Source organism: Loxodonta africana, chromosome 26, assembly GCF_030014295.1.
Source record: "Loxodonta africana isolate mLoxAfr1 chromosome 26, mLoxAfr1.hap2, whole genome shotgun sequence".
NCBI classification, from domain to species: domain Eukaryota; kingdom Metazoa; phylum Chordata; class Mammalia; order Proboscidea; family Elephantidae; genus Loxodonta; species Loxodonta africana.
Genome location: NC_087367.1, coordinates 15,882,466 through 15,897,865, shown reverse-complemented (window position 1 = coordinate 15,897,865; position 15,400 = coordinate 15,882,466). Strand labels below are relative to the sequence as shown.

The 15,400-nt window shown below is 49.0% G+C and overlaps 1 protein-coding gene across 2 annotated transcripts in view; it reads left to right on the top strand.

Moving 5' to 3' along the window:
- The window catches only part of PRKCE (protein kinase C epsilon), a 628,435-nt gene that overhangs the window by 595,750 nt on the left and 17,285 nt on the right, over nucleotides 1–15,400 (top strand). For both annotated transcript variants that reach the window (XM_064277139.1, XM_064277140.1), the window contains exon 14: nucleotides 886–1,032. In XM_064277139.1, the coding sequence (XP_064133209.1) occupies nucleotides 886–1,032 (147 nt within the window). The remainder of the gene's footprint in view (nucleotides 1–885; nucleotides 1,033–15,400) is intronic.

The following is a 15,400-nucleotide window of genomic DNA, read 5'->3' as shown; positions in this document are numbered from 1 at the left end:
TTAATGTTTACCATCAGGATTGACTCGTTTAATTTAGAACAGTAAGTTTGCTTGGGTGGGCAGGGCCACGAGACACCACTCAAAAAATATAAAGCACATCAGTGTGATTTTTTAAATATAAGCATTGAAAGACAATCAACTTTTCTTTTTGTTTTGGTTCGTTTTGTTTTTACCCTTTGACCTACATGTACATTTTGTGCCAGAGATTGCAAATACAGGTCCAGGAATAAAGGTAGGGTAGGGGGTGCATTTGGTAATTCACTCCACATGAACACCTGATCCTCTTCCCTTGCCACAAAAAGGGCTTTCGACCCATCAGTGTGAATGAGTTTATCAAACCCTAGTGTCCTTCTCTCTCAAGAAGATTTGAGAAACTGAAGGTTTTCGGTGAGTTAGTAAGAGCTTGAGTTCCCGATCCCACATTTGTACTTTCCTAGCTGTGTGACCCTGGGCAAGTCAATTAACTCTCTGTGCCTCAAGTACCTCACTCATAGAATAGGGATAATAATAGGGACTACCCCATAGGGTTATGTGAGGATGAAATAAGTTAATATATATAAAGTGCTTAGAACGGTGATTAAATCATTTGACCCCATTGCTGTTGAGTGGATTCTGACTTTATAGGACAAAGTAGAACTGCCTCATACAGTTGCCAGTGAGTGACTGGTGGATTCCAACTGCCAACCTTTTGGTTAGCAGCAGTAGCTCTTAAGTAAGTCCGAGATGAGAGGTAAAGGAGACCCTCAGGGCAAAACCTCTGGAAGTACGGAGAGCAGACTTGGAAGGTGATACTGAAGGTGCTGCCTTGGCTGACTTAGCATCTGTCCCTCCCAGCCTGTGCCTGCCAGGCTCTGGCACTAATTCCATCTCTCCCCATGCCTGCAGTTTATGACCAAGAACCCACACAAGCGCCTGGGCTGTGTGGCAGCACAGAATGGGGAGGACGCCATCAAGCAGCACCCTTTCTTCAAGGAGATCGACTGGGTGCTTCTGGAGCAGAAGAAGATCAAGCCGCCCTTCAAGCCTCGAATCGTAAGTTGGGCTGGGAGTGGCAGGATCCGGAGCAGACACTAGGTGGGGCCAGGAACCTGCACGGTGGGCAGTGGGTGCCCAGACGCAGAGGGAGGGAGGGAAGGCATCCCCAAAAAGGATGGTTGGGGGACACGCTTCAGAGCCAAAATGACAGGGGCAGGAGGTAGCCGAGACTCTCCCCAAGAGGGTGTCTCTCAGGCCCTAAGTGTTTACTGCCAGAAAGATGTCACCTCTGGCTGTAACCAAGATGGTAATATATACGGAACACAGCAGGGCACTTTATTTTAATGGAGGTTTGTTTATTTCCTCAAAAATGACAAAGGATCCTAACTTTCCGTGTATGGTAGTGACATAAGGTTTCTTTATCTATAAATGGGTTTAAGTTTTTTAAGTGAGTCCATTGAAAGAAACATATTAACAAAATAATAGTCCTAGCCCTTACATGGCAATGACACAGAACCTGAAGTCTGGACATTTGAGAAAGACCGTCCTGGTGGGAGCCAATGGAGAGGCCTAATCTGTAAGAGGCCAATTCTTTAGAAAATCACAGACCTTTCCCATCTCAGAGCTCCCCTCACTGCCCTGCCCCACTCCCCGCTGCCTTCTCTCCAGCCTTAGCACGTGTTTCCATCCAGATTCTCAGGCCTGCTGGGTGGGGCCAGTCAGAGGGTACTTGGAGCTCAGAGGCTGGACAGGAACAGAACTAGGAGCTGGGCCCGACTGGGACAGCAGAGACCACGTCCTGACAGTGCCTTCCACTGGAAGGGGATTGGGAGAGTGCGTGTCAGAAAAGGAGGGACGGAGAATATTTTAATTCTGTTGTTTTTAGCGCAGTGAGATGCTCGTTCAGACTGAGAATTTGGGTGGTGAGTTGGCTGGCTGGCTGGCTGGCTGACTGGCTAGGTGGCTGTAAGATCAGAGGTTATTGGGCCGGGGCCCCAGAGTGGTGAGGCTCGGATCCCAGGGAAGGAGGACCCTCTGCCACCCCGCATTCTGTCAGATGAGCCCTCCCTTCTCTCCCTCCAAGTAAGGAAAAGACCCTCCTATGCTTTGTGAAGGATCAGGGAACAATCCCATTGTGTCCAGGCAGGTTTTAGGTGAGCCTTACTGATAGCACTGAGTTCCTGAGCACGAACGGTGTGTGGGTAACTCTTGTGGACAGCACAGCAGGCCTCAGCCACACCAGAGCACAGGACCTTGGCCATCCCTGTCAGCAGTCCTCGTTTGCTTCCTCCTGTGGTTTTCTGGTTTCTGTTAGGTAGCACACAGGCGGGATTTAAGTTCCCTTCCTTTCTTTGTTGACATCATGTCCACTCCTGCCTGTCACCTCCACAGCTCTTGGGCCCACTGTGCTGAGCTGGGCTGTAGATGTGGTAGAGCAGAGGGAGGGTTTGGAGTACGAACTCCTGGGCCTCACTCACATGCCAGCCTGCCCAATGGCTGGAGTCTGGGCATCTCTGCAAGTGGCCTAAGGGCAAAGTTAACTGTGCCTCTGACAAACTGGAAGGAGACCAGAGGGCTGGCAGAGAAGAAGGAAAAATGAAAAGCTCCAGTCTGAGAGTTAGATTTTAATTTAGATTTAATCTAAGGTAGTAAGCCCAAAGGAAAATGGGACATAGAGCCAAGTAAAGAATCCAGACCCAGCAAACAGGAACCCTGGACAAGATCAGGGGCTGGTCAGACTTCAGTATAGCTCTACAAAATGACTTAAACTTAAATCTGGACTCTAGGTCAACAAAGAGACTTATAGTTAGGCTCAGGGAGCACTGGGCCCAGCTGGGCTGAACCGGGCTGGAGGAACAGCTGCCCTCCTACTCAGTGGGTGTGGAGGGGACTGGGTAAGCCCTGGGGAACCATCAGCAGGGTGTGAAGGGTGGAGAGGGCCTAGTATCTGCCAGAGGGAGCCAAGGAGAAGGCCTTTATTGAGAGACTACATAGAAGGGAGAAGTTAGGGAAGATCTTTGATCATAGAAGGCACAATGGAAGGTTTAAACTATGCTTTAGTGGGGATAGTCTCTGGCTTGGGTTTGACGGATGACGTAACATTGATTGCCAGAGGCCTTTCACAGGAGTTTTATTCACAGCCAGGGAGGAGATTGCTCTGAGATTTATGGATCCCTGGCAATGGGATGGAGAAGCTCCAGTCTCTACAAGCCCTTCTCCATACTCTAGGGGTACCAGGAATTCCTCACTGGGACCTCCAACCTGTAACTTGAGACTTTGAGCTAAACCAGAGTGCAGACTTTCTGGGGGGAGTCGCACTTTGAGCTGTACCTGGCTTTCCTGTAGAGTGAGGGAAGGGGTAAGAAGAACAGGTGTGAGGTTACTGTGGGTTCTCGGGAAGTGGGGAGGAACCTAGACGAACAGGGAAGGGAAAGGGAGTCAAGAACCAAGGGGGAGGCTTCACACTAATGTGCAGGCTCCACCTTGGCTCAGACAAGCAGGGATCCCCTGTAAAGAGTTATCTGGCCAGGAGTGAAGGTGTTCCTGGGGTCAGGGGTATGAGTGGGGCTCCAGACATTACAGTAAGGGTGCATCCCCGGCAGAGGAGAAGGATCTACTTTGGGCGACATACTCCAAGACAAGCGAAAGACACTATGAGAAGGGAAAGAGTCAGACCATGTTGGGGCAGAGGGACAGCATCTCCGCCTGGAGCCAGTGTTTCTCTTCCCTTGAGCTCTTGAGAGCTCCCAGTGAGGACCAGAGGGCAGGACACTGCTTCCTTTGCTGGGGCTCAAGTAGGCTTCCAATGGTCTCACCACCCACTGGGGGGATGGCAAAGAGAAAGGGGAGGTGCCTTCCAGGAGCTCCCACAAATTTCAAAACTTAGTCTTAGTTGGACTTCCTAAAACCTGACTTCATCCTCTCTGAGCATATCCTGCTCTGCTCCCATGGACCTCCAGAGTCATCCTTGAAGTTGCTGGGGGCCAAGGGTCAGGGCGTTTATTAGGCTGGTTTGAATTGGCTTGGAGGAGGACATTAGAACATCTGGAGGAAAGAAGAAGAAAACTGAAAACTTAAGTTGTACAAGAGGTGTTTCTGGTCACATTTTGAGCCAAGTAATATCAACCCTTGGAGGATTCTTAGCTACAGGTCTTTAAAGACCTGTATTTAAACATCTGATCCCATTTGCGTCCTTGAGGCTAGAGATTTCTCTCGGGAGAAATATCAAAATTAGGAGAAGAAAAGAACAGTCAAAGTCTGTTTACCAGGTTAGAAAGGTATCCCAAATCTATCCCTAAATTGGAGCTCTTCCCTAAAAACTGACTGTGGCACTACCCCAAGTCATCTGTAGGTTTGTTTGCAGCAAAAACAAATGTTGAGTTGAGTTAAAACCCACTGCCGTGATGATTGTACTGTATTTCCCATCTCTGAAGGCCTTGCAGAAACAATGAAAACTCGCACAAGGCATTTATTAGCCATTACCCATCTCTAACCAAGTCAGGGTTGGTGTGGGTGCCTGCCTGGCCCAAATACCAGCAAGGAGGTAGCTCTGTGTACAGTCAGCAGGGTCACCATTGCCCATAGGCAAAATAGATGCCCACCCACAAGAGGCAACTGCAGAAACACAGGAAAGCTGAGGTATGTCCTCACAGAAGCCCTCTGTGAAGAGCACTGGCTTAGAGCCTTACATTGGGAAGAAGTGGCCAGGACAGTGGATCACAGGCAGCCAGGGACAGAGTGAGGCTCTCAGACCCTGGCACTGGGGGACAGATTCCGAGTCAAACGAAAGACACTGAGAGAAGGGAAGGGGACAATTTTGTGAGCAAACATCGCCCTGGTGGCCTCCAGAAGACACTGGGCAGGTGTTGAAACAAGCAAGGAAACCAGTTGCACAAACTTCCCTAATCTCCCAAGGCCAAAGAACCCCAGGGAGGGCTGGGGCAAGGGCCTGGAGGCTGTGTGAGAGTCCCAGTTTTCTGTGCCTGGGCTAGCTCCACCTGCTCCCTAGCCATGCCTCATTGACATCACACCAGAACGCCACCAATCCCAGAAACCTGCTGGACCACCATCGCCCCATTCCTCAGCTGTCCATACTGAATCTGAGCATGCTGGGAGATGTCCTACCTGTTTTATTCAGGAAGGAATTGGTTTTGTTGGCTGGTAGGTGCTGAAGGTCCTGTCACGGAATCCGGGACTAAGAAGACCCAAGACTGAGCTGCATGTTTTCCATGGCTCCTGATCACCCCACTCCCACTATGCAGACACAGCCCCTCTTCGGCAGAACCTGCCAGGCCCAGGAAGCCTACACTCTGCCCAAGCTGTCTCAGCTGGGGGCTGGCAGTCTCTAGGTCACCCCCACAAGGTCTGAGGATGTGTCAGGAGAATAGCTCCCAGGCCTGAACGTCCATACCCTCCACAGGAAGCTTTGCCCCTCTGAAGATATCACCAAGGAGATGGTTCAGATTTCATAGCTGGAATTTGGCCTCTGGTCCCGTTCCATCGCATACCTCAATGGGCTGCTGTCCCCTCCAGGCCTTTCTTTGCCTTCTTGAGATGTTTTCTAAGCTGAAGTTGCTGCTTCCTTGGCGCCTGAGCCTCCCTGTCTAACCCTCCCCTAACTCACCAGCTGCCATTAGTCCAATGGGGCTTCCAGCCTTCAGTTAGGCCCCTTTGCACCTACCCCCACCCCAGTCCATTTCTCAGTGGCCTCTGCTTCAAGGCAGAGATTTTCCTCTCCTTTTCTCTTGTTTCCTCTCCCAGCTATCTTATGTGTATCCTCCTTCCTTCACGTCCACCCTCTGCCCTCCCACATGCTGGATGGATTTCACACAGACAATGTATCAACGCCAAACCAGACTCGGCCATCATACTCAAATCAGTTTTCTGGGGGTTGCTTATGTCAGAGCAAGGGCAATCCATGGGGCTTGTTTGGTGGCAGTTTCCCCAGAAGTACCTGGGGGAATAAAAAAGCCAGCAAACCCAGAGCCAAAACCTTTGAGAGTGGAGAGAATCTCCACACAGAATTCACTGGTCTGACCCCTCAGTTCCAAGATGCTGGTATTGTCTAATCATTAGTAAAAGTAGCTCCTTTAGCTTTTGTGTCACTGGTGGGCCTTCCTTCTGTCAGGACCGTAAAATGTAGAGCAATGTGCTTCGTATGGTTGAAGGGCATCACCTGACCATGCAGATCTTGGGGGTGTTTTGCTCACTCCTGGCTTCCCTCCTATGTATCTCTCCCTTCCTCAAAAATAGCGTTAGGCTCTGAAGTTACAGTTGCCAGGGCTTCAGCACTGGAATGGGGGAAGCCAACACAGAAGGGTGTGATTGCCTCCCCAGAAGCCTAGCTCTCCTCAGTGAAAGCCAACGGCCAAGAGGGAAATACCGGCCAAGTAAACTTCTCTTTGTATACATGTTCTCTCTTTTCAAGTTTGCTTCAGTGTGAATGTCCCTCTTTAAGGTAAGGCCTCCAGAGTGGGGAGTCTCTCCAGGTAGGTGACCCCTCAGGCCTGACAACATGGAGGCCCCTTCCAACCTCATGATCCGTTTCCATCCAGCCATCCGCGGTGCATGGCGGGACCCCAAGGGCAGCCCCTCTGCATGCTCCTGCATGACTGGGCTGTGCTGACAGGAAACCTGGGAAGTGGGCTTGAGACCCTCGCACCTCACCAACTCAGCCGCCTGAGGAGGCGCCCCGCCCAGCAGGCAGCCCCTTTCCCTAAGCCAGCCCACCTGCCCAGAGGCCACTGGGAACTGGGACCATGAAGATAGAGGCCGGAGGACTCTTTAGATGCCGTCCTCCCCCCAGTCCTGGCTGAGTAGATGTGCGAGCTAGCTGGTTCTGCGGCCACCAGTGAGGACAATTCCCCTGGACTTGTGCATGGTGTAGGAAGACCCATAGCACTCACAAGGCTAGAAGGTTGCTCCGAGGAGCTGGGACTCTGGCTCAGGGTTGGAGGGCATGGGAACAGTCCAGGAGCCTGTTTTTGGTAGTTGGTCTAAGTGATGGTGTGCTGTGGTAGACAGGGTGCTGGCTTTGAAGTCAGAGAGACATCAAAAGCCAGAGACTCCTGTCCCAAAGGGGCTGAGGGGTCAGGAGTTCAGAGGAGGGAATGGACTCCATCTGGTCAGGAAACCAGCTGCAATCCAGGTGCAATCCAGCTCTGGGCTCATAACCCGATGTGTGTTTGGGAGAGAAGTTTTGAGCTTTGCCTGTCGAAGCTAGAGGACCAGAGGGCAAGAGATGGAATGAAGAATGCCTTCCTCCCCATACAGGCTGGGAGGCAGAGCCTCCATGGATCACGGGAGCCTGGGTTGGCTGTATCCACCCTTGGTCTTGTAGAAGCGCCTGTCCAGGTGGGGCTGTGTACTGGGCGAGCAGTGCCCTCCTGCCCGTCTCTGAGGACAGGTCTAAAGGGTGGTCCAGCAGCCAGGGGCAGAGGGCAGTGGTCAGAGGCTGGTTAACGTGCCCTCCATATAACCTGCATCGAAGTAAAAGCGGAAAGAGCCCCAAACCTTTCCCAGAGAGGCGCCCGGTTCTTCAGCCCTCAAGCCAGCATTTGCTCTTTGAAGGATGCAGGCACTAAGGGACATTTGCAAGTTGACAGGATTCCCCCCGCCCCCGCCCATGTCAGCCTCCGAGTCCAGGGCCCTGAATCCTCACAGGCACATCGGTCACCCAGGTCTACATCCGGCAGGATTGGTTCCCTGTGTACTCTCCGTGGTTTGTGCTGAGGAGGGCGGTGGTAACAGAATTTTATCTGGGCTAAACTTAACCCTCAAACAGGGCCTTCATTCCAGAATTCTGCCATTTGGCAAATACATGTTAGTTTTGTGATGGTTCTGTAAGCTTCCGTATCAGCCTCGATCTCTTCAAACTGAGAAGGCCTGGCCCAGGTACCTGCAGCCCATCAACACTCTATGTTATTGGCAGGGTTTTCTCAGCAGTACAGAGCATTTCAGGTGTATTAACCCAGACAGATGTGGAGGAGGGTGGGGAATGGCAGGAAAGGTGAAATACAATACTTGCCTTAAGTAGGAAGATGGGATGATAAGCCCTCCAGAGTGAAGCTTCTCAATTGAGATGACTTAGAAAAATAAACCAGACCTTGACTTGGGTCTCAGCCAGATTCCTCCCTCCTCCCCACAGCAGCTGCCTGTCACCTAGTATTTGGCAGCAGTAGAATCTGGGGTCTCCCTGGGGAGGGATGGCAGACTCAGGCACAGGTACCCAGGTAGCTGGACTGGGGTGTTCCACCAAATCATTCAGAATACAGGGACTCTGAAGTCAGCACCCACACTATCACAGGCCATGAGCTAAGGGGAAATCACCAAAAACAGCTGGCTGCCAGTCCCTTCTGTTACCACCCCTGAGCCCTAAACAAGCCGCCAAATCTCTCCTGCCTTCCAGTAAAATGAGGGACTTAAGCAATGCCTAAGCTTTCGCTCAGAGTCCCTGGGTGGTGCAAACGGTTAAGATAATCGGGTGCTAATTGACAGATTAGAAGTTCATTTCCACCCAGAGGTGCCTCAGAAGAAAGGGTTGGTGATCTACATCCAAAAACTATCAGCCACTGAAAACCCTGTGAAGCACAGTTCTACTCGGACACACGTGGGGGTACCCTGGGTCAGAGTCAGCGGGTGGCAACTGTTTTTTTTTTGTTTGTTTTCCTGTTTTCTTCAAGCTCCAGCCACTGAAAGGAAGCTCCCTGAGGGCAGGGATTTATGTATTTTTTTAAACTCAATTTTATTGCAGTGAAATTTATGTAGAAAAAATGCATCCCTGTAAAGTGTGCGTTTTGATGAGTTTTAACAAATGCGGACACCTGTGGAGCCACCACCTCAAGGACAATACAGAGAGCATCCTCACCCTCCCCGAAAGCTCCCTGGTGCCCTGATCTGCTTTCTGTCACAAGAGATGAGATTCATCTTTTCTCGAGTTTCATATAAATGGAGTCATGCAATATGTACTCTCTCGAGTCCTGGCTTCTTTCACTCAGCTTCATGTTTTTAAGATTCGGAATTTATACCGTGAACTTTTCACTATGAGAAATTTCAAACAGGTACCAACATAGAATCATATTACGAATCCCGCTGTATGCGATGTCAGCAATTGGCAACCTCTGGCTCATCTGTTGAAGGAGGGATTGTTACCGGTTTTGTGCACGGCTATATGCTGAGCAATGAGAACAATTCCTGGCACATTGTAGGCTCTCAGTCTATATGTGTGGAATGAGAGGATTCTGTAGGTCCATGGTGTTTTCCCACAGAACGTTCCATTTCTAAATTCTCTTCTCACCTTTTATGGCCCAAGATCTATTCAAGTATTCTCCCGGGGATTCGGGGTGATAAGATCGTGCATTAGGAAGCCTGAAGTGGCTGTTGGGTGGCAGGAGAAGGCAGGCGACCTCATCTTGACTTGAGTGGCATCTGCTAGAAGGTTTACAGCTCCCGTTCCAAAGCCGGCAGGCAGAGGAATAATCCATCCTGGGCCAAGAGAGGTGATCCTTGTCTAGAACGTTTTCATGATGGGGGGAACTGGTGAGTGCAGCAACCAGAACCAGACTGGAAGGTTTCTTCCTTGGGCACCCAAAATATCTCTGGAATAGCTCACCCCAATAGCTCTCGCTGGTGACATTGCTTGGAAAAGTAAATGACAAATGAAAGAGGGCCCCCCGGTTAGAAGCAGAGCGAGGCCAGCCTTGCTGCTGCCACGTACCTGCTGCTTCCAGCTGGAGAGTGGCTCCTCCCACCTCCCCAGGACCAGCCGCTGCAGGTCCAGCCTCATCCACTGCCAAGCTGGGCTCAGGGAGCACTGGGGCCCAGGCACGCCACAGCAGGCAGGGTCCAGGCCCCTCTGGGGGCTTTTTATTCCTGGATATCCATGCAGGGCTTTCTATATCACATTCATCCCAGGCAGCCCCTGGAGCTCCTTTACCCTACTTCAGGTCTACCCAGTAGTGGGTTGTAAAATCGAATAGAATAGAAATGAATAAAAAATAGCTTGCTGTATCTTTTCTGGGGGTGATGAGATGGGTGGTGTGCACTAGGTCATATCTAAAATGCATTTCTTACTGTGAATCATAATATAAACTTTTGAAGGGCTATGCCCCTCTTCACCCCTGATATCTAAGAAACAACCCCAGAAGGCTTAGCGGGGTGGTGGCCTCAGCACTGTGAGGGCAATGGGAAAATGCAGTTTCTTTGTGTGTGTGTGTGGTTTTTTTTAGCACAGCAACAACACTGCTGGCAGAAACCATTGGACTGGTACCTTGTGCTGGGCATAGCACTCAGCACTTTGAGCAGATTACCTCATTTACACCTCACAGCAGTTCACAGTGGAAGGCAGGATGGCACACGCCAGGGACATAGGCCTCGGGGTCAGAACAAGCTGAATAGCCCTGGCTCCAGCCCAGCCAGCTGTGCTCCTGGAGCAAGCTGTTCAAGGCCTCTGGTCCTTGGTTTCCTCGTCTTTAAAATAGGGCTTGTGGCAGTACTTACCTCACAGGGTGGGTGTGAGCGATTAATGAGCCAGGGACGTAATGTACTCAGTGCAAGGCTGGCACCTTGAAAATTCTCAACCATTAGCCTTTATTTTTTTCTTTTTCATGTGAAGAAAGGGAGGCTGTGGCAGGTGCTGTGCTGGTGCAAGAAATACACCCGCGTGGAGCTTCCGGTCTGGTAAATGAGTAGTCTTACTGAATAGGCCATGTTGTAACCACAGCACGGGGAAGGAAAAACACAGAGCAGAGCACACGATGGAGCCCTAACCCGCACGGGGAATGGTTCCTCCAGGAAGGGGCGAGTCCTTCCCCACATGGAAGCTCCAGACTCTGCCCTGTAGTGGCAGCATGGAGGCTTCGTGCAACAGTTTCAGAGCCAATTTGCAGCATTTGTGAGGGGAGTGACAAAAACAAACAGCTGCCATCAAGTACGATTCCCACTCACAGCAACCCCATGTGTGTCAGAGTAGAACTGTGCTCCAAAAGGTTTTCAATGGGTGATTTTTCGGGATATAGATGCCAGGCCTTTCTTGTGAGGTACCTCTGGGTGGACTTGAACCTCCAACCTTCCCGTTAGCAGCTGAGTGTGTTAATTATTTGCACCACCAGGGACATGACTCTCATTTTTGTCCTTGGAACAGTGGTGGGTTCAACTGCATAAGGAAGGCCGTTGCTCTCTATTGTTCACTGTGGGCTCTGCAGGATTGATTTCATCAGCCAGGAGCTTGCAAGGCGCCAGCTGTAACCTGGGGCTGCCAGTCCCAGAAGAAGACGCAGCAGGCCCGCCTCACCTGGAGACACTGCCTGGCCAGGGAGCCGAGTCACGGTCACTTAGAGACACCACTAGGCGATTCATGAATTCAAACTGAGTATCACCAAGGGCCAGCGTGCACTATGCAAAAGGCAAAGACTCGTCCCTAATCATGTGGCCCAAAATGGCCCCTACTGGAATTTTTGTTTATACTTTTGTTATTAAATTTTAGAGCCAAATGGTCAGAGCCATAGGTGTGCATTTATGAGGACCTGACAGGCCTGGGAGGGTTTGAGGAGGCAGATACAAGGCAGATACACCCTTCAGAATTGCCTAGAAATGCCTCCTGCCCTAAACGGGATGAAGAAATGAATGTATCTGCGGTGCTAATGTAGTCTCTGGGAGGTGTACATGGTTGACACACTCAGCTGCTAAATGAAAGGTTGGAGGTTTGAGTCCACCCAGAGACACCTCAGAAGAAAGGCCTGGTCATCTACTTCCCAACAATCTGCCCTTGAAAACCGTGGAGCACAGACCTACTCTGGCACACATGGGGTTGCCGTGCGTCAGAGTCAACTCCACAGCAGTTGGTACAGGTAGAGCTAATACTTTGATACAAATGACTTCGCCTGGTCATAGAAGGCCCCTCTGGTTAGACTCTTAGACACAGAGTGTGTGTCTGGGGGGCCTTCCCAACCACTCTCACAGGAGATGCATCAGCCTTCCCACAGAGCACTGTGTGGTCACTGAGTCCAGAAGTAATATCCATGCTGGGTCCTCTGTGCTTTCAGGGGTTTAAGCAAAAGGGGACATTCTAGGCCCTGAGAATACCCAGGGTTTTCTCTTCTATGTGGATTCCTCAGAGAGAATTATCAGACCACTGAGAAATTCAAATTTTTTATAAGGAGAAATTTTTACCTCAGTGTTCTTAACTTAGCAGTGGGGTCACCACCTCCTTTGGACACCTGATACAATGAACTCTTTCTCCAGGAAAGTTCAGATGTGCCCGTACACACAACCCATACCATAGTTCGCAAGGCTCATGGAAGCCCTCCATGGACCCTCTAGGGCAGGGGTCAGAAAACTACGGTCCACGGGCCAAACTCAGCCCGCCACCAGATTTTGTACAGCCCACGAGCTAAGAATGGTTTTTACATTTTTAAATGGTTGAAGAATAATATTGCATAACATATGAAAAGTATATGAAATTTGAATGTGAGTGCCTATAAATAAAGTTTTATTGAAACACACCATGCTCATTCATCTACGTATCATCCATGTTGCCTTTACGGCACAGCAACACAGTGGAGTGCAGTAGTTACAACCAAGATGGTGTGGCCCACAAAGCCTGAAATATTTACTGCCTGGTCCTTTACAGAAAAAGTTTGCTGACCCCTGCTCTACAGTTGGGAATCCAGGTTAAGAATGCTTGTTTTAAATTACTTACTATTGCTTAAAATGATTGGGCTATAGAATTTAGAGGTAGAAATGGCTTTGATAGTCACCTTGAAAAGCTCCTCACTTCACCAAGGGCAGAAAAGGGGTATGCTTCTCGCTTCTGTGGGAACAGGAGACTTTGGGGAGTTGCGTCTTGAGCGCTCCTTTCTTTCCGTAGCTTCTAAATCATCACTGCCTTCCAAAAGAACTTTCGATTGTTGCCCTGAAGTTTTGTTTCAAAAGCACCTATAACAAGTGTTGGGAAGCTTGGTAACAACTTCTTCATGACAGGGATGACCACCGCACCCAATAATGGAGACCCCTGAGGGCTGTGTCTGTAAACCTGTCGCCGTTGAGTCAATTCCAATCATGGTAACCCCAGGTAGACACCAGCTAATACACAGACAAATTTTAACTGGTCAGACTCCTTTGAGCACCGAAATGTCTGCTGGATGCGAGGGAAGAGGTTGGTGTTAGCTAATAACTAGAAGCCGAGTTTTTTTCTTTTCCCAAAGTAACTCTTCAAATAGAATTTATATATATATTTTTATATATATTAAATATATATTATAGTCTCACAAACAGTAACAAGTCAAGGGAGGGAGGGAAAGGAAATGGTTGAATTCCATCAAACACCTGGCTTGACAGAATTCTAACGTGGTTGTTAAGCATCCCTGGTTGTCGGAGGGAACTTGGTCCATTTTTTAAAAATGTGTCCGTGTATACAGACACCGCCCCAGAAGGACTGAAGCCACTTTTCCTCAGAAGGGGCTCAGAGAGGAGTAGATGGAGCAGATCATGGCTGTGTGGAGGGGGGTGCTCCAGGTCGCAGCCTAAGGCTTGGGTGGCTCTCCATCTCTGCCTACCAGCAAGAGAGCCTGGGGGGCTGACCTGACCCTCTCTTTGGCAAGGGAATGGCCAGGAACCAAGTGAATTTCCATTTTTAAATGCCATGAAGCTAATCATGGTCCTTAAAAAAAGGCAAATGTGTGTTGTCCCATCCCACCACCCCCACCAGCCCCCAAAAGGTGGAAGCGACTTTACTAACCAACAAACCGAAGGATTGTGTGACACGTCCAGCCAACATACCATTTATTTAAAAATTGAACTAGTCGGCAATATTTAAAAATTAGGAGATTTAACATGAAAGTGCAGATTGAGGCATTTCTTAGAAATTCAGAAGACCTGGGACGCCTGTGTTTCTGAAAGGCAGTGTCAGCTGGGGTGGGGGCATGCCGTCCCCAGTCTGCCCAATCTCCACAATCTCCTGTTGCCTCCCACACTGTCTCCTTCACTTTTTGACCTTGTCTGCCCGACAGGCATTGGAGTTTGTGCATGCATACACGTACATGCACGCACATGCACACACATGCACGCACAGGCACACACACGCCACCCACTACAGAGAAAAGGAGATCGGAGGTACAGCCAGCACTGATAACAGTAAAATCCATCTTTCTTTCTTCCTTCTTTTTTTTTTTTTTCCTACCTGCCTGTTCCAGAAAGTTTAAAGAGGCCTACCAGAATATACAAATTACAAAATATAAATTTAATGTCAGTGGAAATAGAAAAAAAAACAAGGGTAGGAAAGCAAAAAGAATCCAGAATGAATATGTGGACCATTCTTTGGGGTGGGCCAAAACATTTGGCTCTTAGCTTTTGCGTGAAGATGAAAGCTTAGTTCTAGATTTAGAGTGCAAGGGAGGTAAAGGTATACCAGTTGCCTGGGTGAAACAATGATTACGCCATGGACAAGGACCAAATAGAAATGTCTCCCAAGGATCATCCCAAAGACAAAGCTATTTGTTCTAACTGTACAACTGTGATAAATATTGATGAAGGTGCCATACTGATAATTTACACTTACTCTATGCCACGCACTGTTCTCACCACTTAAATGTATTATTTCATTTAATCCTTACAGCAGATATATGGGGAGGACTACTATTTGCCCCATTTTATGGGTGAGGAAGCTGAGGCATAGAGAAACTACATAATTTCCTCAAGGCCACAAAGTTTAGTAAGTGGCAGAACCACGAATGGAGCCCAGGCCATCTACAGAGCACACTGTTCTACTGAGCTACCCTGCCTCTCAGGAAGTATGGTAGGGGGACATCTAAAGAAGCCAGTGCAATTCACCAGTATGATTCTCCATGAATTCTTCAACTGGCCCAGTTTTATAAAGACCAATATATATTCAGCTAGATTAGTAAAGAATGTTCACCACGAGCAGTGTGCTCTTTTAAAGAATTGTTTATCTGAGATCAAATTGTCAACAGTAACTCTAAAGCAGAGATGAGAAGTTTAGGGGGTAGTGAGTCTACGTCAATGGTGGTGGAACACTATGGGTAGAGATAGCAAGAATGGTGACACAACGTGGAGAATGTAAACAATGTTATTGAATTGTACCTATAGAAACTGATGAATGGGTATATGTCCTGCTGTGTATATTTTCCACAAAATTAAATTTTTTTTTAAAAAGACCAATATAAAATATGTAAGGAGGGGCATGAAAATGAGAAGGAATGCCCATATACGGCATGAACTTGAGAGGAGGCTAAAGCCGGAGTAACCTTAGGGTCCTAAGGAGACTTTTAGACCACATAAAGACCTTTTGAAACCATTGAGAAGAAGAAGAAGAAAGAGACCTCCTGCTCCTTCACACAGAGGGACTCAACCAGGCTGCATACCAGAATCACTCAGGGAGCTTTAAAAACTACAGAGGCTTGGGCCCACA